This window comes from Lates calcarifer, linkage group LG14, assembly GCF_001640805.2.
Source record: "Lates calcarifer isolate ASB-BC8 linkage group LG14, TLL_Latcal_v3, whole genome shotgun sequence".
NCBI lineage: Eukaryota > Metazoa > Chordata > Actinopteri > Centropomidae > Lates > Lates calcarifer.
Window position 1 is genome coordinate 8518631 of NC_066846.1, and position 24316 is coordinate 8542946.

The 24316-nt window shown below is 40.7% G+C and overlaps 2 protein-coding genes across 3 annotated transcripts; one reads left to right on the forward strand and one right to left on the reverse strand.

Annotated features, from left to right (window-relative positions):
• The first annotated feature begins 746 nt into the window (after window positions 1-746).
• On the forward strand, window positions 747-15972 carry acadvl (acyl-CoA dehydrogenase very long chain). Its single transcript, XM_018696453.2, has 21 exons — window positions 747-854; window positions 1099-1186; window positions 1289-1352; window positions 2548-2619; window positions 3055-3127; window positions 3222-3286; window positions 3377-3511; window positions 3612-3756; window positions 4682-4811; window positions 4949-5074; window positions 5213-5411; window positions 6750-6854; window positions 7316-7402; window positions 7753-7815; window positions 10035-10136; window positions 11765-11862; window positions 12854-12926; window positions 13141-13213; window positions 13513-13585; window positions 13798-13873; window positions 14635-15972. The coding sequence occupies exons 2-21, from the start codon at window positions 1113-1115 to the stop codon at window positions 14770-14772; spliced, it is 1971 nt and encodes a 656-aa protein (XP_018551969.1). The 5' UTR covers window positions 747-854; window positions 1099-1112; the 3' UTR covers window positions 14773-15972.
• A 1751-nt stretch (window positions 15973-17723) lies between these two features.
• zgc:194312 (uncharacterized protein LOC794943 homolog) lies at window positions 17724-21340 on the reverse strand. 2 transcript variants are annotated; one of them, XM_018696456.2, is made up of 2 exons: window positions 19970-21340; window positions 17724-18368 (listed from the first exon to the last, which is right to left on the reverse strand). In XM_018696456.2, exons 1-2 carry the CDS (start codon window positions 20908-20910, stop codon window positions 18332-18334), a joined length of 978 nt encoding a protein of 325 aa, XP_018551972.1. In that variant the 5' UTR covers window positions 20911-21340; the 3' UTR covers window positions 17724-18331. The 2 variants fall into 2 exon arrangements, with proteins under 2 accessions (XP_018551972.1, XP_018551971.1); XM_018696455.2 differs by having other exon boundaries at window positions 17724-18345; window positions 19970-21152.
• Between the last annotated feature and the right edge of the window lie 2976 nt (window positions 21341-24316).

The following is a 24316-nucleotide window of genomic DNA, read 5'->3' on the forward strand; positions in this document are numbered from 1 at the left end:
TACAACTGGTATATTAATTGACAACATTAATTTCCAGGTGTCGGATATAATAAATTGTTAAAATGGACAGCTACATAGTCAAATTAAGAACAAGGTATCTGTCATTTTCTTTACTTTAAAAATGAAAGTAGATCTTTTCGAAACCTAAAATTAAATGTACATTTTGCAAGAAACTTACTGAAACTCAACAACATATACATTGCATATACCTACACTTACTGAGCAGTTTATTAGGAACACCATACTAATACTGGATAGCTCCTCTCTGCTTTCAAACCGGCCTCAGTTCTTCATGGCATGGATCCAACCTTCCTTGTAGATTCAGCTCCATGCTGACATGACTGCATCACATCATTTCTGCAGATCTGTCAGCTGCACACTCAGGGTGCCACACATTTCCCTTCACCGTTACATCACCAGCAGGAGTGTTAACACAAGGCAGGTAGGGTCTGTGGATTAATGCTGTTTGACAGGTTAACTGGTTTCTCTGGTTTCCAACAGCTGAGTTTTTAGTGAGTCTGTGCTGAGTGCAGCCTCAGGTTTCTGTCCCTGTTCTTTTTTATATGTACTGTATATTATAAAACCTAACCTCCACTTATTTATTTATTATTTCTACTTTTCTACTATTTACTATATATTTTTACATTTGATATAATTAATTTATTTAGTTCTCTTGTGTTCACTGAAGTTCTGCTACTTGGAGAGCTCTCGGACCGCCCCCCGATGCTGTACAACTACATATCCCATGAAGCACCGCGGTGACACATAACAGAAAAGGAAAAATCGGGGTTAGTAGTGGGAACAGTCGGCTGCTGTGCGGACACGGGGGACGTATCATAGCATAATCTCTGCAGGTGTGTGATTTTAAAAAAATGATATTTTTGGTTTTCACTAAAAGGAATTTAAATATTTTAACTGTCTTTTCCTGCTTTTTGCTCGAGGAACCAACAACACCGAGTCAAAAGTGGCCGGAAAAAAGACGTTACGTAGCCTAGCTGCCTGCTACTTTAACTGTTAGCTAACCGCCATTGTTTTGCTGATTTGTTTGCGTCTAATTGGGCTAATTACGGTGTATTCTGTTTTATTTTCCAACTTTAGAACAAAACATAGTCATGTTGCTTCGTAAAGTGACTCAGTCTTCGGCACTGTGTGGCACCATTCTCAGGATTCCTCCCGTGTTGTCTGGGTAGGTCATTCATAAAGCTGTCACCTTTTTGCGTTTGACGGAAACCAGACACTTAACTTTGAACATGTCAAATTGACCTATCATTTCTTATCTGTGCCACAGAGGTCAGTCCAGGGCTGTGATATCCGTGCAAAACTCCCGTCTCTACGCAAGCCAAGCCGCACAGGTACAGTAACATTTGCCTGTATTATCATACATACTCCGACTTAATTTGCAAGTTGTCGTATTTATTTGTTGTGTTCAGTGGTTTTGCGATGTTCCAGAGTCTGTTTATTGCCCTTGTTTGGCCTAATGCAGTGGCTGGTATAACGTTGTCATCCCCTCCCGCTGGAAGTGGGTGAGAGTTCACTCGTCACGTGACTCGGTGATATAAAGGTGACTCCATGAATGTGGGTGACACTGCAGTTGTCCCGGGCAGGGTTCAGGACAGACATTTGTTGACAGATGCCAGACACGCTGTGCCTCATACTACTTCTTTTCACCACTGACAAAAATGTTTTAAGCAAAATCTCTTTGATTTTCACTGCACATTAAATTCATACTTGGGTTCAGAGCTGTGTATAAAACCTGCAGCCACAACGTATGGGAGCAAGAGCCAGTTATCATCCAGAAGTGGGAGTGTTTTCTTTTTGTCTGCTAAACAAACTGTTAAGTGCCACAGTACAAGTGCAAGAGATCATGTTGCTGGGATAAAATCAGAAAAAACAGGTATTTTTGTCATATAATCTTTGGCAGCCAGAATTTGTGGCTGTACGGTATAATTATAATGATATTGCCTCTAAATTTCCCTGATCACACATTTTAAATGTCAGTATAGCCAACTTCATGTCATGATAGTAAAATAATGACTTTAATGACTCCTGATCAACACAGTATTTATGAACTATGATCAGATTTCACACTCGCTCCATCTGACAGCAGAAACAGAAAAGTGTGTAACGGAGAACAACTCCATCATGAATTTAGCTGCTTTAAAACCCAGTGTAGGTGATCACAGAGGACTCCTTCTCTCTGTGTATGTGTGATGAAAAAGAAAGTACACCAATAAAAGTTATTGTTAAATCAACTGCCAATATATACATGATACATTTAAGGCTCTCAGTCAAACTGCTTCACCAGGCTGCTTTACTGAAGCTGAATGACTGAATTATTTCAGTCGTTTGATTTCACTGTGATGTTCTGTAAATATTGCCCAGCTTCACTTGCTCATCAACTCAGATATATTGTATTTGATTTCTTTGATATAACACAGTGACAGTGAGTTCCAGTTGCAAGTAACGTGCTGCATTTTGTCTCACACGTTTTTTTAATTTAAGCAACGAGCTCATTCTCTGTTCTCTTTGATCTCTGTTGCTCTTCAGGCGGTGTTGGAGAAGCCAGCAGCAGTTGGCACCGATGCTGCCACTAAAGCAGAAAAGAAGACAGTTGCTGAAGTATGTTGATTCATTGTTATGTTTGAGATCAAGCTTCATCACTATGTTTTTTTTAAATTGCTTTTAAGCAGTATTTGAGCAGTTAGAATTTACCTTTGTTGCTTTACACTGAATCGATCACATCTTCAGAGGTTCCCTGTGGAGCTCTTGACCTGTAGCACCATGGGACAGTTTTTTTTATAAACGAGTACAGGCTCGTGGATGATACACAAAACACAGTCCTGCCAGTAGTTTCACACTGCAGGCTGCAGGCTAGCAACATGTAGCAACAAAACATCAGTAAATCAGTTCATAAGCATTAGGAGGAAGAGGAAGCATTCAGTGTATTTGTTGAAGCTCAGGATTATACAATAGTTTGACAGCTTAAGGCACTTTGAACTGTTTGGATACTCTGTTTAACACAAGCTTTATTGTGTTTGACTTCATTTCCCACAGGAATCCAAATCATTTGCCGTCAACATTTTCAAAGGGCAGATCGCGACTGCCCAGGTGTTTCCCTACCCCTCAGGTAAACCAGAGGATATTTATGTTAGTATTTATGCCAGTATTTCATTAAATAGCTCTGTCGAACTGCAGAGTAATCACTCTTATCTGTGCTATAGCCCTCAATGAGGAGCAGGAGCAGTTCCTTCGAGAGCTTGTGGGGCCTGTCACCAAATTCTTTCAGGTAATATAAAAACTATTTGAGCTCATGGATTTATTTGATCTTATGTCAACTGCCTGTCTCACCTTCAATGATTCCACTTCCTGTGAACAGGAGGTGAATGATCCTGCCAAGAACGATGCCCTGGAGAAGGTGGAGGACCACACCATGGAGGGCCTGAAGGAGATGGGTGCCTTCGGCCTCCAGGTTCCAGCTGACCTGGGCGGCCTCGGCCTCTCAAACACGCAGGTACATCTGCTTGATACGATTTGTAAAATTTGTTTGTTAGTCAGCTTTGTAAACAGGTGGGTGCTTGGAGTCTAATGGGATCTTATCGTCCTTTTCACAGTATGCCCGGTTGGTTGAGATCGTTGGCGGTAATGACCTGGGCGTCGGTATCACTCTGGGTGCTCACCAGTCCATTGGCTTCAAGGGCATTCTGCTTTTTGGGAATAAAGCCCAGAAGGAGAAGTACCTGCCCAAACTCGCCACAGGTAAACTGACCAGTATTTGAGTCAGTATCTTGACTTAGATGCATCTACAGCTGTAAACTGACACAATTTATACAACAGCACACATGCTAGTTACATTTCCTGACTTCCTAAAAATAGTGAGGTGCTTTGTTTTTGAGCAAAGGTTACCTCAATAAGAGTAAATAGAGCATTTATTGGGGACTATTTCCAGATGTGTATTTGTGAGTTAAGTTATGACAGTGAGATCATCTGTGTTGGATTGACTCAAAATAAACTGCAATGTCTGTTTTCCTCTTTAGAAATAGATAATAAATACCACAATAGCAGCATGTTCAATTGCAGGGCACATTTAATCAAAACATCATAAGCAGTTCTAGAGAGGCGAATTTTAGAACTCAAAATTATATAGGTATCAACATACATGTCAACTCCTCCAACTGTAAAATGTCCTACCCACACTGATTCATGGGAACTTAATCAAAAATATTTCTCTGTGTCATGGGTCGTGTAAAGAAAACGTGCAGCCACAGTACCTTTTTATTGGATTATTTTAACAATCTGCTCCAGTATAAGAGAACAACTGGAAATAAGGGAGACGGGGGCGGGGACCATACACAAAGATTCTCAGCGGGGCTGTAACCAGAGACGTTACAGTTAATGATTGTTTACCCCTGAGCCATGTTCCTCTTCAATTATTTATTTTTTAAGTTGGCCTGTGGCGTTTTCCTGTAAACAAAGGTTCAGTTGTATAATGTTTGTTTTTTCACAGGATTTTGTAACGAAGACTTTGCCTTTAATGTATTCTTGTACCTTTTGTTGTTTATCCATGCAGTTGTGCAACTGCAGCAGAAATATCACAATATATGTTTATTGTATTGTTTCAGTGTAAATGTAGAAGTGGTTTGTGTGTAAGTTTAAGTGTAAGTGTGTCTGTTTGTTCCTCCAGGTGAGTTTATAGCTGCCTTCTGTCTGACTGAACCAGCCAGTGGCTCTGATGCTGCCTCCATCAAGACCACAGCTGTTCAGTCCCCCTGTGGACAGTATTTCACTCTCAGCGGAGGCAAGATCTGGATCAGGTGAAGACATAAAAGTGTACCCTGACTGTTTTTTATTACTTTCACCACCAGGAGGCAGCACCGTATAATATATCTATGAACGTAATGTGATGGCTGGAAGCTGCTGTCCTAATCTGATAACCTGTTTCTCCTGTCAGCAATGGAGGCCTGGCTGAGATCTTCACAGTGTTTGCCAAGACACCCATGAAGGATCCCAAGACTGGGGAGATGAAGGACAAGATCACAGCCTTCATTGTGGAGAGGAGCTTTGGAGGAGTGACACAGTGGGCACACTTTTTCCTTACTTTACTGATTGTGTTGTTTTTGAGCTACACTAGTGTTTTTTTTTTTTTTTAATACTAATAAATCAGCATTTTTCTCCTTTGTGACTCACTAAATCTCTCTCGTCCTCCTCCTCGCAGCGGCCCTCCAGAGAAGAAGATGGGCATCAAGGCATCCAACACGGCCGAGGTCTATTTTGACAACGTTCGCGTGCCAGCCGACTGCGTCCTTGGCGAGGTGGGCGGAGGCTTCAAGGTAGCCATGAACATCCTGAACAACGGGCGCTTTGGCATGGCGGCCGCCCTCTCCGGCACCATGAAGGGAGTCATCAGTAAAGCTGTGAGTAAGGCACTTATGGCACGGTAAATGTACACCGGAAGGAAAGTGGTATAATGTGCGATAGCAACGAAGAAGCTCTTCTCGTGAATTACAGATTTCACAGAGCTCACAGCTTTACGTCTCTGTATGTGCTGCTGTGTTTCCCATCCGCTACAGAGATTCTTATCTGTACTGTCTACGTTACACCCCTCTCAGTCATGTATCTCCGTTGTGGGTTTGTGGGAAACTCCCCGTCTCGTAGCTCAGTGCGGCCTGTTTATGCAACGCAACTTCCTCCTGAAGTTGCAGGCGCCAAAGAGTCAGACGGGCTCTGGTCATGTTTGTCGTTTTTCATTTTGCTGGACTAAACATTTAACCAAATATGTATGTTATGATAAATCATAAAAAGAGAACTGTCATTTTGAACTCATCGCATTATCATACTCATTCAACTTGTAATACTGACACTGTTGCGCAGGCAGTAGTTTAATAGGGAACAGAGGCATTAGACTCATCCTTGAAACAAAAGTCAATCTGTTAAGTTGTTGCATCATCAGAAAAAATATCCGGCAGAAAAGATTTTATCTTCCCAGCACTGGAAACATGTCCCAAGTTTTACTGTGGAAACATCAGGTCTGTCATTTTTTGTTTGCAAAGTAGTTAAAGCACCTGTAAGAATTCAAAATATGAGACTGATAAAAACAGTGTCCAACTTAAATATCATTAATGAATGAATGTAAGTAAAACGTAAACCATCCTTTCTGTGTTGTAGAGCACAGAAGGTAAATTTGTATTGATGTATTCAGTTATTGGTACAAGGACAGTGCTTCAGTGTGCCTGTTATGTACCACAGAACTTAAGAAAATTTCCCAGAGCTGTAGGTGACTGCCTCAGATTGCTTATCTTGACCAATCAACAGTATGGAATTTAAAAAAAATTTATTTACAGTAACGTAAAATGAAGACAAAGAGCAGAAATTTGGCAAATTCATTACTGTTGTTCTGTTAGATATCGACTCCACAATAAATGGGATTTTTGCTCCTATACAAAGTTAAGCTTTTAAATTCAGAAATGTATTATTTGTCGTTATATATATCAACCATGTTAATCCTAAAAATACATGCTGTGGGTGAATGTGACCTATGTTTTGCTGTGATTTCATAGAACAGGGAACAATGCAGAAAACTTAAAATAAGTTCAAACAGGGGGAATCCCTGTCCTCAGGCATGAGCAGATGAGACAAAAAACTGTTGTCACGTGCTACAGAAAGAGGAATGACTTGTTTTTAAGGTGAAGAAGGAGCCTGTAATATAAATGACGGATGGACAGCGAGTGTCATTTTCCTCTTTTCATCATCAGGTGGATCATGCAGCCAACAGAACCCAGTTTGGGAGCAAGATCCACAACTACGGCGTCATCCAGGAGAAGATAGCACGTATGGCCATGCTGCAGTATGTCACCGAGGTCAGACCACCAACAGTGAATTTTCTGCCTGTCTCCCGGTCTGATTCATACTTAGCTCAGCTGTTTTGACGCTATCTTACGTGTCTTCTCCTGACAGCAGTACTGAATCAGATATTGTCATAATCTATTAACATCAGACGTTTCCTGTTTAACCCACAAAACATCTTTGTACAGCAACATAATCCGCACTGACTGTCATTGTGGCAGGTTGCTGGTTTCCCGTAAAGCATATGTTTTAAGATAAGCAGTTTTTTTTTTTTTTTTTTTTTTTTTTTTTTGTTGTTGTTGTTTTTTCCCCTGCCAGAATAAAACCCTTTTCTTTTGCTCAGCAAAGAGGGTTTGAGCAGGAATTAAACTACTTATGCCGTGACTGTGTGTAATCTTTGCAAAATTTCTGCAGCACAGATGAACCAGATGTCATAAATCCATGCTCACAGTGCATCTTCTGTGTCTTTTTGCAGTCAATGGCCTACATGATCAGTGCCAACATGGACAGTGGAGCGACTGAATTCCAGATAGAGGCTGCCATCAGCAAAATCTTTGCCTCTGTAAGAACTTTAACAACAACAGTTTCATATGTTTAACAGGTAAACCAGAGGTGCTTATCATTCCCATAGTGCCTGGCTGACTGTGTTTAATTGCTTTTAATACCATCTCTTATGTTAACAAGGTAACTCTTGCACCATTCTGGTTGTATACTTTGTATTTATGTTAATTCCCTCTTATACGTACTAGTGGTCTGGGAAACAAAGAGCATTAATGATGATACTGAAGAAAACTGAAGACACAGGGTCGTAGAGAGAGTAGACATCTCGAGGCTTGTTTACTGAATTAAGATAACTGTGTCTTTAACAGGGCTAAGCTCATTTGCTTTTTTTTTTCTTCACAATTGTGACAGGAAGCTGCATGGACTGTGACTGACGAAAGCATTCAGGTTATGGGTGGCATGGGTTTCATGAAGGTGAGTTCTTAGTCCACATCCTGTTATATACAAAGCAGATGACAATTGAGAAGCTGCATGTGGATGAAATATGTATGCATGCTGTTGGTGTTGTCACCTGCTAGAATTTTCCACGTGAATTTTAGCTTTTAATATCCCAGCGAAAGCAGATATGAGAGACTGCAGAGAAAGCAGAAAGCTTTATCCCTTTTACTGAAACCCAGGAATTCTTTACGGAGCAAGGACCAAGGTCAGAATAGTCAGAATAGTCTGCATCATACTTCTGGCTCCAAAACTCTCCCCCTGAGAATAATAGAGCCAGTTTTCACTGCAGGAACTTTTCCAAAAACCCAGGTTCCATGTTCCTCTGATGGATGGAGTCTAAATATTCCCTTGGATTTACTAGTGTTTTGACCACAATAACCTTGGTTCAAAATGTTCCTGGTTAAGACTGAGTTTTCGCAGCCAGAACTTTTTCGTGAACCTTGAAACCCTTGTAGTAATTTAGCATCTTAATTAGCATTTGTCCAAAACAAAAGGGTTTAAATAGTTCTGTGCCATAGTCACAGGCTGCAAAGAAGTCTGCTCTGGGGATATCATTTTTTCCGAACCTGTAACTATTAAAGTTTAGTTAGCAGTGCTGCTACAACTTGTGCACAGCAGTCATTCACACAAACAGCAGCCGTATCAACATTAGGATGGACTTACGTTATGTGCTAGAGATACTTGATGCTTTGCTGACAGTCATTCTTGAGTTTTCAGTTCCGCCTTTGTATGTCCCGTTTGAAACATCCAATCAAATAACACTGGGAATCTGCTGACTATAAACATCATGATGGCTCCATTAAGCAGATTTCATTTTGTTATTGGTCTATTTGCTCAGTTCTCATGCTTCTTCGCATGAGGTGGAAACTCAAACAGGAATGTGCAAAAGGGACTTTTAGTTCCTGGTTAATTTCCTGACGCTTTTCAGTTCCTGGCAGTATACCTGCTTTACCACATCACTACGTGTACTAAACAAACAGTATTTATGTATTGGATATTCTTTATTTGCAGTGATGGGAACTCCGCATGTGTATCTACACTAGCTGTGCATGGACCAGTAGCAACATTTAATCAACTCATGAGTGGCTACATCAGCCAGCAGTAAAAGTGCTCAGTGTAGGTGTGCACCAACTTTGTTTCTGAGAAAAGACACATATACTATATATGTACGGCAGCATATGCGCTCTACCAGTGTGGTATTGAGTCACATAGGTGCTACGTGCAAGATCCTCATGCTCAGAAAATACAGAAACCACATTTATGGTTTCCTCAGGTTAAAAAATAAATAAACAAAGAACAGTTGTAGATACGGGGGCGAAGTTAAACTGTGTCAACAGTTGTTGTTGTTCTTAAAATAAACCAAACAATACAGGAGGCCACCTCTGGGACAGATATGCTGCTTTGCCTCAATACAGTGGGGAAACCTGCCCAGTCAAGAAACAGCACTGTGCAGACTTATGACTTACCAAACCTAACAACACAACAATCTCACAGAGTTGACTAAAAACCTCTACAGAAATCAAACATTTTAAGCTAAAGAAAGGTTTTTATTACAGGTTATCATGTTGTATTGATAGACGGTGCAGATGTTTCTGTAATTTTGTCCACTTCCTTTATGTTTCTGTAAGTCAACTGTGAAATTAGCTGTGGGGCATGAGCCATCTAAAAGGAAGAGGGGAAAAAACACTGATAAAGTCCTCAATTAGCTCATCTCACAGTTTGCATTTTGACTCACAGTTTCATTTCACCAAGGAAGTTCAGTCAGTTGTGTTGCCCTGTACATTTTCATTTCTGCTCTTCTGGACAGAATGTATCATCTGCACTGCCTGAAATACAAACAGCGTCTTGCACATGCAGAAATCAACAGGCACTGAAATGAATAGTGATTTTCTTTATTACTGTCTGCAGCGGGAGTTCTCACAACCTTATTTTATCTTGCCTGAGAAGCTGAGATAAAAATGTCTTGTCTGTGTAATACACAATGAATATCGCAGCTCATGGCTTCATGTCGGTCGCTCAATGTGCAGCTTTACTAAAGAATTCACTGTCTGTAAGAGAGAGTGAATTACAGTGCAATATAGGGCATTGTTAGTAGTGACTAATGGGCTTTATGGGATTATTGCAGCTTAATTTAGCGTAGGATTTAGTTGGAAAATACATTGAAGGTCATCATTTTTCTGCATTTGTTTCCGCAGGACTCTGGAGTGGAGAGAGTGATGAGGGATCTGAGAATTTTCCGAATCTTTGAGGGCACCAACGACATCCTGAGGCTCTTTGTGGCCCTCAATGGATTCCAGGTAACATTAAACATTACTTTGTTGTATTGTTTTTCCTCAGACTCGGCTGATAATGGCTGTGTGGAAAAGTACAGACATTCTGTGGAAAGGAAGTGATTTCTGCTTGCTGTCTAAAACTTACACAGTACTTCCTATACAGCTTATGAGGCACGGCTGCATCTTGAATCTTTTAAAATGGGTGATAGAGATGCAACTTCCTCATTCTTATTTTACACCAAGCATGTGTTTCCTAATACTCCTGTGTCCTGTCAGTCTATTCTGTTTCTTAAAGTAAAGATTGAACAGACAGACAGCACCTCTGTTTTAAATCATCCACTCAAATGGGGCAGAAAAGTAGCTCACATCACCACAAGCTGCTCTAAACCGCTTTTACCCACCTGCTGGAACAAAAAGCAGCCCAATGAGTTGGCGGAAAACCACACTGTCTGGTAACACTGACACCATTTTCTTATGAGTTTTGTCAATGTTATTGTTGATGTTTTGGTCCTTAAAAAATAAAAAGCAGGGGAACCAAAGCAGCAGCTGACGGTGTTTAATTGCTGGTGTGGATACAGCCAGTTAAATATAGGAAGTAGATGAACGTATCAGAAATAATTTCCCTACATAGCAACACACTGAAAACGCACATCACGTGACCATTCATGTGCACTAGGCATACATGTACAGAAAGCAGATTACTACTACTACTACTACTGTACTGAAAATACTACGAGTAACAGCAACAGTCAAAAGTAAGAATTTAACTGCACAACCCTTGCTAGCAAAGACCAAGTTCAGCAACCCTGTTGGTTATCCATGCATTCTGTACTGGTTGTCGAGGCTGGTAAGTAACCAGGAAGAGAGCTTTTCTGCCCACGCAGACAAAAACACAACCCCTGGGGCCAAACGTAGCAACAGTGATGCAATTTAAAACTGAAATGTATTAGTGTGGACACTCCTCATGCCAACTACAGTCAGGTCATCAGGGAGAGATTTTACAGCACGTGAACCATCAAATGTCTAGTCTAAGTTCAACATAGCAACAACTGTGTTACATTCCTGGAAGTACACCTGGTCTAATGCAGTGCAATGTATTCTCATATATGTACATGTACATGGCTGTTGGTTAAGTGTGTTTGTACTTCCTCAGCCGTGTTGAAATATCATTGTCTTCTTCTGTTGTCTGTGTGTGTGTGTGTGTGTGTGTGTGTGTGTGTGTGTGTGTGTGTGTGTGTGTGTATATATATCTAAAATGCTTTTTACAACATGGAATACTTGTGACCAGTGACAGTCATTGTTAGAAAATCCTCCGCAGGTCGTAAGTTCATCACAGAGGACATCATTTAATCTGTGGGTTGGGTGTGTTGGGTTTCGCTAACTCCACCAGCAATCGTCAGCGTCTGATTCAAATGTTGCTGAATCCTGATTGGTGCAATCTCACACACTTCAAACTACTGATGAGAGCACAGATGGGAAAAAAGGGAACATAGAAATTGGTCATGTGAAATAACCAAAACTGTTCTGTGGCAGAAAATTATGTGTTCGTGTGGGATCCCATCAGTTAGAATAAGAAGCTGATATGAAATATATTTGTCTTGTGTCAAATTGTTGTTGATGTATTGTGCATGTCCCTCTCTGCTTCTCTCCAGAACGCCGGTAACCAGTTGAAGGGTTTGCAGAAGGCCCTGAAGAGCCCGCTCAGCAATGCCGGGCTGCTCGCAGGAGAAATCACCAAGAGAGCCAAGAGGTTGCATCACACACAAACTTCTCTTTCCTCTGTCTCTTCCCGTCTAGGGAACGGTGTAAAACCACTATAGCTGATGGTGGGAGATGGGGACTTCCCCTGCAATACACGACGGATGCAGATTATTAAAGCGTCGGTTCCATCCTTTAACTTTATAGTTAACACAGTTCATAAACTGACAGTAGTTATGATGTGTATAAACACAGAGGTCATATCTCAAGGACAGTTTACTTTCAGTTTCTATTTTCAAGAATTGTGAAGCATTTGTTTACTTACATTTGAACATTGCCAGGGCACACAGCCACCTCAGAATCACAACTTCCTGCCCTCTTCACTTAAATGTGATTGAAAACTTCCTACAGCAGTTAAGCTAATGCTTTCAGATGTGCTTTTACAGCGCAGAGGCTCAGCTTATTACTGTTCTCTAACGCAGATTAATGTTTCTGTATCCCCTTCATCCTCCCCCCTCCTCCCACATTACCATTTAACACTTAACTTAAAGAGGCTGTTGGAAAATGTGCGCCGTTATTCATGTATTTAAACAGTATTGTATTTGTCTCCTCTACGACGGCAGCTGTTCACTCTGCCTTTGATTGCTGCTGTTAAGATCAGCACGTCATATGAGACTAGTTTGTTTCGCATCCAATCAGGCCTCAAGACACACTGTACAGGACAAAGTGTCAGCTGTGGGTTTCAGTCATAATAATCAAATAAATGAGCTGTGTTATTGCTCACGTTTCACTTGTACTTAATATTTGTATCTGCAACCCAAAGCAGCTATATAGGCTTTAAGTTTATTTTCTTTTGGATTTGAGTTATTACCATAAGTGCATAATTATCTGTTGGTGTGCGAGTTTAAATGTCTCTAAGTGCACAGCAGGACTGTAACTGGGCACATTCAGTGTAGACACTAATGGAGGAGTGAGTGATGTTGAGCTGTTTTCTCTACATGGCTGTTGGTTAAGTGTGTCGTCGTCTTCTGTTGTCTCTGTAGGAAGGCAGGTTTGGGCACAGGGCTGACACTGCAGGGAACTGTTCATCCTGAGCTGGCACAGAGCGGCGAACTGGTATGTTTCCGTTTCAGGCATTTATACAAGGGGGGCTTCCCCCACAGCAGCTTAGACTGAGTGAGTAGGTGTCCAACTGACAGTCTGATAAGACAATGGGCTAATGGTGTGATACAGGATTTTTCCACCTTGCTTGCCTTTTATTTACTCTTCAGTCCTCATGTTGCTTTTTTCTCTCTGACCATCATCTGTTTGTGTTTCTTCTGCTCTCTAGGCAGTGAAAGCCATCGAACAGTTCGGCACCGTCATTGAGGACCTGCTTATTAAACATGGCAAGAAGATCATCGGTAAGTGCATTTGCATATATAATTGTGAAGGTGAGAAAAAAATTTTGTGGGTGTTCCGTACAGAAAGTCCCCAACTGGCACATGGTTTCAGCTGGATGTAGAGTCATTTCAGACATTTGTGGTTTGCTTTTTGAGCAATTAAATAGAGAACAATTATGCTCACGCTGCATTGTATCACAAACACATCCAACGATTCCAGTTTATTGGCAACAGTGAGAAGCGCTCTTATCATTTGTTTGGTTTGTGGTCATGTGATAAGTTTGTGATAGGTCATGTGAACAAGCACTTTTCTGTTTCAGAGGAACAGTTTGTCCTGTGGAGAGTTGCAGACTGTGCCATTGACATCTACTCCATGGTGGTTGTTCTGTCCAGGTACACAAACACTCAAACAATCGAATAAACTGTCTTGGTTTTGACTCATCTTTTTTTTCTCTCACACCTTTTTACTGCCCCCATTTCATGCCACCTCTCTTGCAGTGCACTCCAACTCACTGTCTCTGTTATTTTGTTTTCCACAAAAATACTCCCACGCAATCTATAGAGACATTTCTCTCTCTTTTTTTTTTTCCCCCTCCCCTCTATAGGGCCTCGCGCTCTCTGAGTCAGGGCCATTCCTCAGCTCAGCATGAAAAGATACTGTGTGAGACCTGGTGCATGGAGGTAAGACACACACTGACAAAAAAATGTCTGACAGAGTTTGAGTCTGAAAGTTGGATTAAATATTGTATAGTAAAAGTGAGAGAGAAAACTAATCTATTAGGCTACTACAGTCACTTTTCCCAGAAATCATATAATTAGTTATTAATTAATTGCACTTTACAAAGTCAGTAAACAGCCCCTCCTTTATCCATTAAACCCAAAGGCTTCCGCACTTGGTTTGATGTCATGAATATCCATTTAGCCCAACTGTATAGTTTTCTAGATTTAAAGGTGCTATATGTAAGTTTCTGCTATCACTACAACGTTAGCATTAACAGCTGTTTACTCACAAAGAGATTCCGCTATTGTTATGTTTACGTCCTCATGTTGGACTGAGGGAAGACTGAACACTAAAGTGACTCACTATCGCAAAGTGGTGTTACAAGATGGGACGGGCTGGAGCTAGCTGGTTAGCATGCTAACCTAAGTGAAAGAAAAGAAGTGCTTTCCACTGCTGGAGAGTAAAGAAATTCTGTTTGGTGCAGGGCACGCAATGTTCGTTCTAGACTGGAGAGTAAACAGCTGTTAATGCTAATGTTGGCTCTTTATCCGTATCAAGAACTTGCATATAGCATCTTTTTGTTTGTGGATCTTATTCCACGTGTACCTCAAGCCACACTCCCCAACATATCTGCTGGCAAAAGCTCTTGATGTAGCAGATAAATTAGTTTTAAAGGTGAAATATTTTAACTTACCTTTTAATTCCCCTTTCATCTCCTCAGGCCTATGAGAGGATCACACGCAACATCAAGGGCCTGCAGTCCAGCGATTCCAGGCGCCTCTTCAAGAACCTGCGGTCCATCTCTACAGCCATGGTGGAGAATGGAGGAGTGGTTTCTCCCCACCCTCTGGGTTTCTAAATGTACCACACTCCTTTTTTTTCCCCCTCAATCTCATACCAGGTTTTAGATTTCATCTACTTTACTGTCATCATTGCTCCATCATACATCAGTGGTACATGGTAAATTGGCTGCATTTATATAGCGCTTTTATCCAAAGCACTTTTTGCAATTTGCCTCTTGTTCGTCCATCGACACACAGACTCACACACAGAAGGCAGCAAGCTGCTGATCTGCCTATCAGGAGCAACTTTAGGTTCAGTCTCTTATCTAAAGACATGACATGTAGACGGGAGGAGCTGGTGGTTGAACAACGTAACCGACCCACTCTGCCTCCTGAGCAGTGGCTTTTAATCCGCCCTGTATGATTAAGCATTTGCGTAGTGAGTTGCAGAATTGTAGAATTTCTGCAAATCATTCAGCTGCACTACCACTGAACAGCTGAATGTCTTGAGCGTGCGTGGCGGTTTAAATGCACCATGTACTGTAGCTGATTGAGAGATCTCATTATTTAATCTGGTTTTGTTTCTGTCTAACTAAACATAAATACAACAACTTCAATGCAACTAGATAAGAGGCCAGTTAACAGAAGAAGTTTTGAATAAATCAGTTTCAAGCGATTTAATTTATACACCAAGGTGTTTTAAAGGACAGATTTTGCTCTTGAATTTGTACACTTACCTACGTTGTGTTCAGATGTGTGTATGTGTATATATATATATATATATAAATAATGGTGTGGCAATTATGTACTTCAATGCCTTTCTGCATGTTTAAGCTCACTCGGTGCTCATCACATTAACGTTAACATCAGGAGCAAAGCCTTTGCCTTACAAACCGGTTCACAGATGCTGTTAGCAATTCCTGTTGTGACTTGAGACAAACACAAAATGTGTAGATCGACTGTTCTTTGCTAACAGCCGTCACATTAGTTTAGAAAGTGAGAGTGTGTCATTTCTCTGCTAAAGGTAGCAGGCATCATGAAAGGTGCTGGTAGAACATCTTTGTAGTTGGACCTGGTGTTGAAATTTATGACTGAGGTTCATGTCCAGCATCCATCAAACTTCAGAGAGCTGCACATCTCGCCTTCTCATAGTTTGTGTTGTGACAAACAGACATGCCACCTCAGCTGTTTTGGTGGAGTGTTTGTGCAGATCTACTTTTAGTTTTGTGGTTTAACAACACATTTTTAATGGGATTAATAAATAAACTACCTGTTTATCTGATTGTAAACGTACCTTTGTCGAGCCTCTGCCTGAACAGAGTTGCAGTACAAGTGTTGCATCTATAATGTCTGGGTTCTTCTAACATTTTGTCATTATATCTGTGAATGTGGCTTTTAACAGGCCAAACTACATTTACTTTTTCTGCTTTCCACTACAACCTTTTCTAACCTGTAAAAACTGATTAAAAATCAAAGCTCAGAAAAAAAAAAAAATCCTCAGAACCATATTTTCACCCTCTTCCCGCCAGACTCACTTCCTATTTCTGTTGTATTCTTTATAATCTGCAAGTTCGCTTTCACTTCTGCAGCCCAAATTCTTCCAGTGCGTTAACACTTTACAGGAACGCCAGTGAGTGCTCGGCTGCCACATGGACTCTGGGGACTCCATGCTGCTAATATATGATAAAAACAGGAACTCCTTCCTGTCCTTACATGCAGACAGACTCAAGTGTAGCTGTTGTGGGGGTGAGACTGAGAGATGCTGAGGGCTGTGCCACTGCTTCGTGAGCCATGTGGTTAAAAGGTTTAGAATTTCCCCGTTGATGTGTGACCCTGTCAGACTAAAAAGTACCTGACGAGCTCAGCAATTGTGCCACAAGTCAACCAAGATACCAGTCTTTGCTTTCCTGTAGACGCTCCCCACTAAATATATAACTTCTGTTTTTCTGTGGTGGTAAATATTGAAGATGAGGAAGCATTTAAAGTAAAACTTTAACAACTGTCAGCTTTGCTTTTAGAAAGTTTGGCTTTTCAATCCATTTAAGAACCACTACTTTAGCTTAGTGTAAAAGTTAAGCTAACATGAATTAAAAGGAATAATTCAAAATTTTTAGAGTTGTGACGACAGGTGTGTTAATCAATTGAAATGTGTAAATTCACATTCCATTAGCCATTAGCAGTGAACACATTCTGTGTTGTTTGTTTGCTCCACTAAAAAACTGCAAAGTAAGAAAGACATGATGCTGATTTGTGAGCTTTAAAAATGTTTGGACGGGATAGCTGTTTCTCGCTTCTTTAAGCTACACGTCTCCTGAGCTGCTTGGTTTTAGTCCGATACTGAATAATACCAGGGCCAGGACCACTAATATTAAATTGATACTGTTTGATGATTAAAAGCAGCGGATGTAATGCAAGGGAGAGATATGTGTCATGATTCATGAAGTGAGTGTATTATTAATGCCCCAGGTTTTAATATATTTTATATCACCGGAGAATAATTTGCCAATGTTATACATCTCTTATTGCTATTCTCTGTTAGTTACTTAATCGCATGTGGGTTAAAATGTGAAAGAAAAATCTCTTAATGATAAATAACAAATGCTTATTTCTCTTGATTCTCTGTAATTAGGTAAACTCTACCTGCATCCACAGGACAGCAGCAGAGAAGAGTGTTCATATACCCAGAATGTGATTTAACATGTGAGAAGTCAATTTTCTTGGTATTGATCCTCTTGACACCAATACTGATACTGAAAACAAACACTTTTTCAGTACTAATTTCAGTTTTTAGGGGGTCAAACTGCCTACACCTAATATTGAGAGTGGCACTGATCTACATATTATTTGGCAAGAAAGTGAAGCATATTTCTGTGTGTTGAACTATTTCTAAATGTTGGCAGCAGACAACAATCATTTCACTAAAATGTCTTCATGTATTTGTTGGTGTTTCCTGCCTTATTGAATATGAATGTATGTGACCTTTCCTCTTTGATTTCAGAGTGTTGGAGATATTCAAGTGGATCCAAGATCATTGAACACTGAATTTTTAATATCCACAAGGTTAAGAAGACAAGGAAACAACATTCACGAGACGACATGCGATATTAGATCCTTTATCCCAGTCATTTTAATTCCAAATATTGCCGGGCTGATGTAGCCCAGAGGTCAAAGAAGTTGTCACTTGTGGCCTGAACACTTCAGGCTTTAATCCCTGGACCAGCCAGGAAAGTGTACAATAAGAGAGCTGCCCACTTCTACTGAGGCCACGCTGTCTTCTGTCGGCCACTGTGACTCTTCATGTGCGCTCATGAGACAAGAGGTCCAAAACAGCAAAACATAAACATGCTGATGTCCTCTGTTTGCAGCACTTCCTTGTCTAACCGCCCGTTATCGAGAGGTCTGAGGAGATTCCTTTAGTTCGTCTCCAGGCCTGAGCTGACAACACCAGCTGTTTATCCAAATGTTCCTACGCCAGTCGGGATCCTGACATGAACATGCTTTTTCCGCCTCATCAGGCATTGTCGGTATCACCTTGACATGAGTCATGCGAGGAACTCCTGACTGACATTGGCCTGGCTTCCTCCTCCTCCTCCGCTGGGACTTGTGGCGTCTCCAGGGAGATGATGGTCTGGGCTGTCAATGTTCGCTCCCTGAGGGGGCAAAAAAGAGAAACCTGAAATTACACCAGAGGTTCAGGGATTAACTCATGTGCCCTTTTTGAGGTGTTGTGGTGAGAAGTCAGGCACGCTCAACTTTCCAAAACACTTAAAAGGGAAGCCTTTCACCCTGAAATCATGCAGCAAATGTCCATTTTAACTGCTCATTTAGTCATAACAGTAACAGTAGACACAGTAATATTGAACCTTATGCAAATGAACTAGTTTTGCACGTTTCTTTCAATCCAGTGATCCACCTTTGATCTTGTTATTAATCATCTTTGAAGAAGGGAAGGTTTTTTCATTTTAACACTTGAATTCAGCACTAATGTTTTGAATAGTGTTCACTAGAATTACAGTAATCTGGTAGTCAAATCTTTAAATACACAACTTGATCGCATAACCGATTAAGCTGCTGAGAGTTTGTTGAGAAGATCGTTACCACTCTCATGATTGTGTGTTCAGTGTGAAATTACAGTTAGCGGTTAGTTTAGTTTAGCATAACGACTGCTTACAGTTAGCTTACCTCACAACTCCAGGAAGTCACTGCTCCTGGACAAGAAATAGTCCAACACATAACCCCTGACTCAAACCACAAATTTCTGTTTTTACACTTTGTTTTTTTTTTTTTTTTTTTACGAATTAAACAAACAAGATGTGATGTTTATAGCAATGAGCTTTAGAAGTGCTAGCAGGTGGATTTTTAAAAATCTTTTGATAGAGCTAAGCTAACGTCTGGCTGTAGCCTTATATTGGGAAGTGGTGTCTTTCTTCTAATCAAACCCTTGGCAACAAAGAGAATCAAAGTATTCTCAAAATGTCAAACTATTCCTTTGACTTTCTTTTATATTTTATATTCCGAACTCTAATTTCAGAGGGGAAAGTGTTAGGTGTAAAGCACATGTTTGATCTGGATGAGTCGGCTGCTGTATGTGAACTGTTTTTCCAACGTATGCTGGCATTTCATGTGACTTCACGTGACAGTGTTTACTTGTGGTGTGGGAATTTCAGTTACTAGATATTTCCCCCCCTCTGGTCATTGCTTTTATCCCCATGCTCATAAAAAAGTGGTTTTCATATCCCATATTGACGCCACTTTCCGAGAAGTTGTAACTAATTGCTTCATTTACTGGTTAACAAAATATTTACTGGTGTTTTCAGGTATAACCCTGAACTAACTTTGTATTGACAGGTTGTGAAGTTTCTCTGTGCCTGGTGCTCAGCTTCCTCTTTCAGGACACTTTCTTTGTCTTTTCAGCTCTGACCTCTGACCTTTTAGAAGAGCTGCAATCCACTTATTAACCAATTATTATTAATTTACAACTGAAAACTTAATTAAATATTGAAAAAAAATCATTTATCAGTGATGATTAACATATTGGAGATGACTTCGTAACTATTATTATCATAATATGATGTGATGTGATGACCCTTGGTGACTTAGTAAAAGTATTACTGTTAATGACTCACCAGTAACAGAGATCACAACCTGACAACCCGAACTTCACTCTTACATGTGGCGTATACTATATTAGTAATGTGTTAACCACTTCGTTTGAGCTGGTAAATGCGCCCTGATGTCTGTGGGGGTATAACTGATGCGTCCATTGGGACATACCTGGTTCTGTGGTGGGGGTGTTGCCAGCTGGCCCGCACAGTCCAGCCCAGGACACTCTTCAAGTATCGGGAACAGCAGGGGAACCTGTGACTCAACTGCTCCAGAAGTTCCTCTTTGCGCAAACCGTAAACAACTGGCGCAATGCACTGCGCCAAGCTGAAGAAAGCGAAGACGACCACTGCGGACAGCTCCTTGGTCTCTGTCTGAATTAACTTCCGTTTGTACAGCGTTGTCAGCACGAAGTTCACGAAGGAGGGGAGGATGTAGACGGCCAGCTGGGTGCCGTGCAGGGCGATCGTCCTACACCCAGCCCGGTTGCGCCGATTGAGCACCCCTAACCTCCGTCCTTCCACCAGTATCCTCACATAACTGTACAGTATGAGCACCGTGCACACACCTGTGAGCAGCACCTTCTGCAGCCCGCCTTTCCTCTTCAGCTGCTCCGCACCGCACTCCCCGTTATAGTTGGCTATGTCGGCCTGAGTGTCCGGGTGGAGGAGCAGACTGAGGGGGATGACCAGAGCCACCAGCCAGGTGAAGACGCCCAGCAGCCAGGGCCAGTGCCCCGCGGTGCAGGTGGCGGTGTAGCGCATCGGGTGGCACACGGCGCAGTAGCGGTCCAGAGCCATCACCGTGAGGGTCAGGAGGATGTTAGAGCCGCTGCTGATCATTATGGTAATCATCACAAGGCACGCGGTGCGCCCCGGCCGCGCGCCCAGGTGGATCTGGTAGTAGAAGACGCTGCTCATGCCCAGGTAAACCAGGGCGGACACGAGCAGGTGGAAGACCAGCGCGAAGCGGGCGTGACTCCGGAGCCGCTCCTCGCGAACTATGGTCCAGTTGATGATGAGGTTGAAGAAAAGAAGCACCGAGAAGGACACGGTGGACACGTAGAAGCGCACGCAGGTGTAGTCCACCGCCGTGGTGTTGTTCGCTGACATTATTCCTCAGCTGGTCCTGGTTGGATTCACAGGAGAAAGGTGGAGATGAGGATGATGAAAGTGGAGGTGATGGGAGAGAAAGCTGACCCGCCGCATGATCCTCTCTCACTGCTCCCTCACTGAAGACTGACTCAGTAACAGCACGGCTCACTTCTCCTCTCTCTCTCTCTCTCTCGGTCTCTCTCTCTCGCTGTCACACACACACACACACACACACACGTGTTTGTTATTCTATACTTGTCAGGAGTCCGTAATACCAGCACAATTAAACACGTAACCCCATTACAGATAAATAAACAAGTACAAATCTTTATTTTGTCCCTAAAAAGTATAAATAATTGCATATTTTATTATGACTTTATTTTTTTTAATTTCACAAAAGCTTTTGACACATATTTTCCATTTTCCATTTCCATGTGTTGACCTTTCTCCTGCTTTAAAGGTGCTCTATGTGAGGTTTTTTTTTTTTTTTTTTTTTTTTTTTTTTTTTTTTTGCAATTGCTACAAAGCTAACGTTTACTTACCAGTCTAGAGGAAAAAGTTGCTCCTTTACTCACCAAGAGCTGTCTCCAGTGGTGTAAAGTGCTTAAGTTAACTCTTGTTTTGCTCCTATCTATTTCTGTCACTTCTTTTCTTCTATTTAAATTAACATGCTAACCAGTCATTTCTCATAATACATTTTTGTAATAGTGAGTCACTGTAGTGTCCAGTCTGCTCTCAGTCCAACACGAGGGCGTATGCTAACCTCTTGTCTTGCAACAATGATTGAAGCTCTTGGTGAGTAAACAGCTGTTAATGCTAACGTTGGCTATGCAGCGATAGCAAAAACTCACATACTTTAAGAGCAGTGATACCATGTCTGGTAGCTCAGCAGCCAGCCAGTCAAAAAATAAATAAAAAAATAAAAATTAAAAATAATTTCACTTGTGCAAATTAGGGATAGACCGATTATTATTGGCGCTGATATTCAGCATTTTGACGCATATCAGCATCAGCCTTTTTTTTAATCCGACGGCCGATAAGAGATCAATTTAAAACTGGGTTATTTTGGCTCTGATGCCTCTCTGTCTGCAGTCACTACTCTGTCTCCAGCATTGTCCCGCCCACAGCACCATCTGATTGGTTACATGCAGAGCCACGGCACAGGTAACAGCCGATCAGCAGTGAAAGCTCACACATGCTGAACAACTCTGCTTTTTGCCCCACAATCTGGTGCTGCTCAATTGGGACTACTAATTGATTTGAGACTCACATTTCTGTGCAAATTTTATTTAACTTTGTTTTATTTACTTTATAAAACTTCAGGAAGCTATTATTATTTATATAAAAATTCAGTCAACTTTATAAGATGCTGCTGACCCTGGACTCCCTGCAAAGATAAGTGAAAGATTATACAACATTTAAATTATATTGAAATTTTGGAAAACTTTATTTACTGTAGAAAACTTGTATTTATATTTTCATTTAACTTTATAAGACATGCTGCTGAGCCTGGGAGCTCCCTGCACTTTTTGTAAGAATTTTAAAACAAAGATGTCTATTGTCTAAGTTAAAAAAAAAAAAACCTTTAACATGTTGCACATCTGAAAAGCTGTTTAATAAACATATGCTTAAAGGCATTTAAACAAGGTTAAGTGTTGGAGTTTGTATTATTCAAAATTTTGACGCCAATATTTTCACTTTTACTGCAAATGAATATCGGCTCCAGATATCGGTTATCAGCCTCCTTGACTATTAATAATCGGTATCAGCCCTGAAAAAAACATATCGGTCTATCTCTAGTGCAAATGTGACCAAACTAGGCTGAAACCTGAGCGATGCCTGACAACGTGAAGCTGAGCCTGAGCTGGTAAACTTTAACTATAACTTCATGGCTCACAGATGAGATGATAGCCGCCTGGGAACAGATCCTCAAAAGTGAAACACATGCAGCCTCATCATGGTGTGTACAGTGTTATCTGATGCATGTGAATTGACATATCCTGCAGATAGAAGAAGTGGTTGAGTAGCTGGGAAGTACCAATCTGGGGACCACATCAGTGTTTGTCTCTTTGGCTTCTGACTCCCACACACATGTTTTCAATTAATCTGGTCGATTAGAAGTCTGCTCAGGTTGCGGGTGGGTCACAGGACTTCATCAACAGGAATTTAAATCTGTGTTTGACAGCTGCTTTAAAGGTGATATTTACTGATGATGGTAGCAGATATGATCCTGCTGGAGTGGATTTGTGATGAAAAGTCTGGACTTTACCTAAAGGTGAGAGAAGTTTCTCCCATGTTGCTCCTTAGGTTTTGTGCCTCCTCCAAAGACTAAATAAAAAGTCATCAACACAAACTGAGACAGTCCTTCTCTTACTGTGGACATGTTTACTCCATCTTGAATTTCTCTTTATGTCTCAGAATGATCTCAAACAATATAAATCTTTTTATTCTTGCTAAACATCATCTCACTCATAAATGTAAGTTCACTCATGCAGATCATTTGTTAATTGTATGTGAAAATGCACTTCATACGCTATTTTTTTATGACCTTCTCCAATTTGAAAGCAACTAAAACTGGAATATTTTAAAAGTATTTTTTCTCATGCACCTGTTTGATATCTTAGCATACATATCTTCCTCACTGACGTTACTGTAACTTCCTTTGTTTGTGTTTTCCTCTTCACAACCCACAGACCTGCAGGTGGTGCCAGTATACTGTCTTCGACATGCCTGCAGCTTCATATTTGTTAAAGTCACTCATCATTTTAGTAAGTAAATCATTTTTTTTAGAAAGGGTGTGCAAAATAACTATATCTAATAGATTTTTTTAAAAACTTTAAATCATACTACCATAAGAGGCACTTAAATCAGTAACTGGTGTCATCTGTTTCCATCTGTTATATTTTTGTATAATTCCACCTTTCTCACTATGTAGATCTACTATGTAAAGTCCTCTGACAGTCCTCTGTTAGATGAAAGCTGTAGCCTAATATAATGATTTATTCCTCCTCACTTTAAATGTGTATTGTCTAGAAACACAGACGCCAACCTCTCTATACTCATTCCTGAGCTCAGCACACCACCAAGTGCACAAGACAGACATTATCACAGAGAGGAATCTAGTAGTTATGGCTGTTTGATCTATATATATATATACACACATACATATATATAAAATTATATAAGCTGTTATACAGTGAATAATATAACAAGCCTTTAAAATATAGCACATTGTTAAAGAGTTGAGAGTGTTGTTTGTCCTGTTTTACTTTCTGTTTTGTTGGTCAGTCTGCTGATAAACATTTTGAACTGCGCAAACCTTTATAAACTTCATCTGGGACATTTACAGCGAGGTTACTGTGAGGTAATATATATATATATATATATATATATATATATATATATATATATATATATATATATA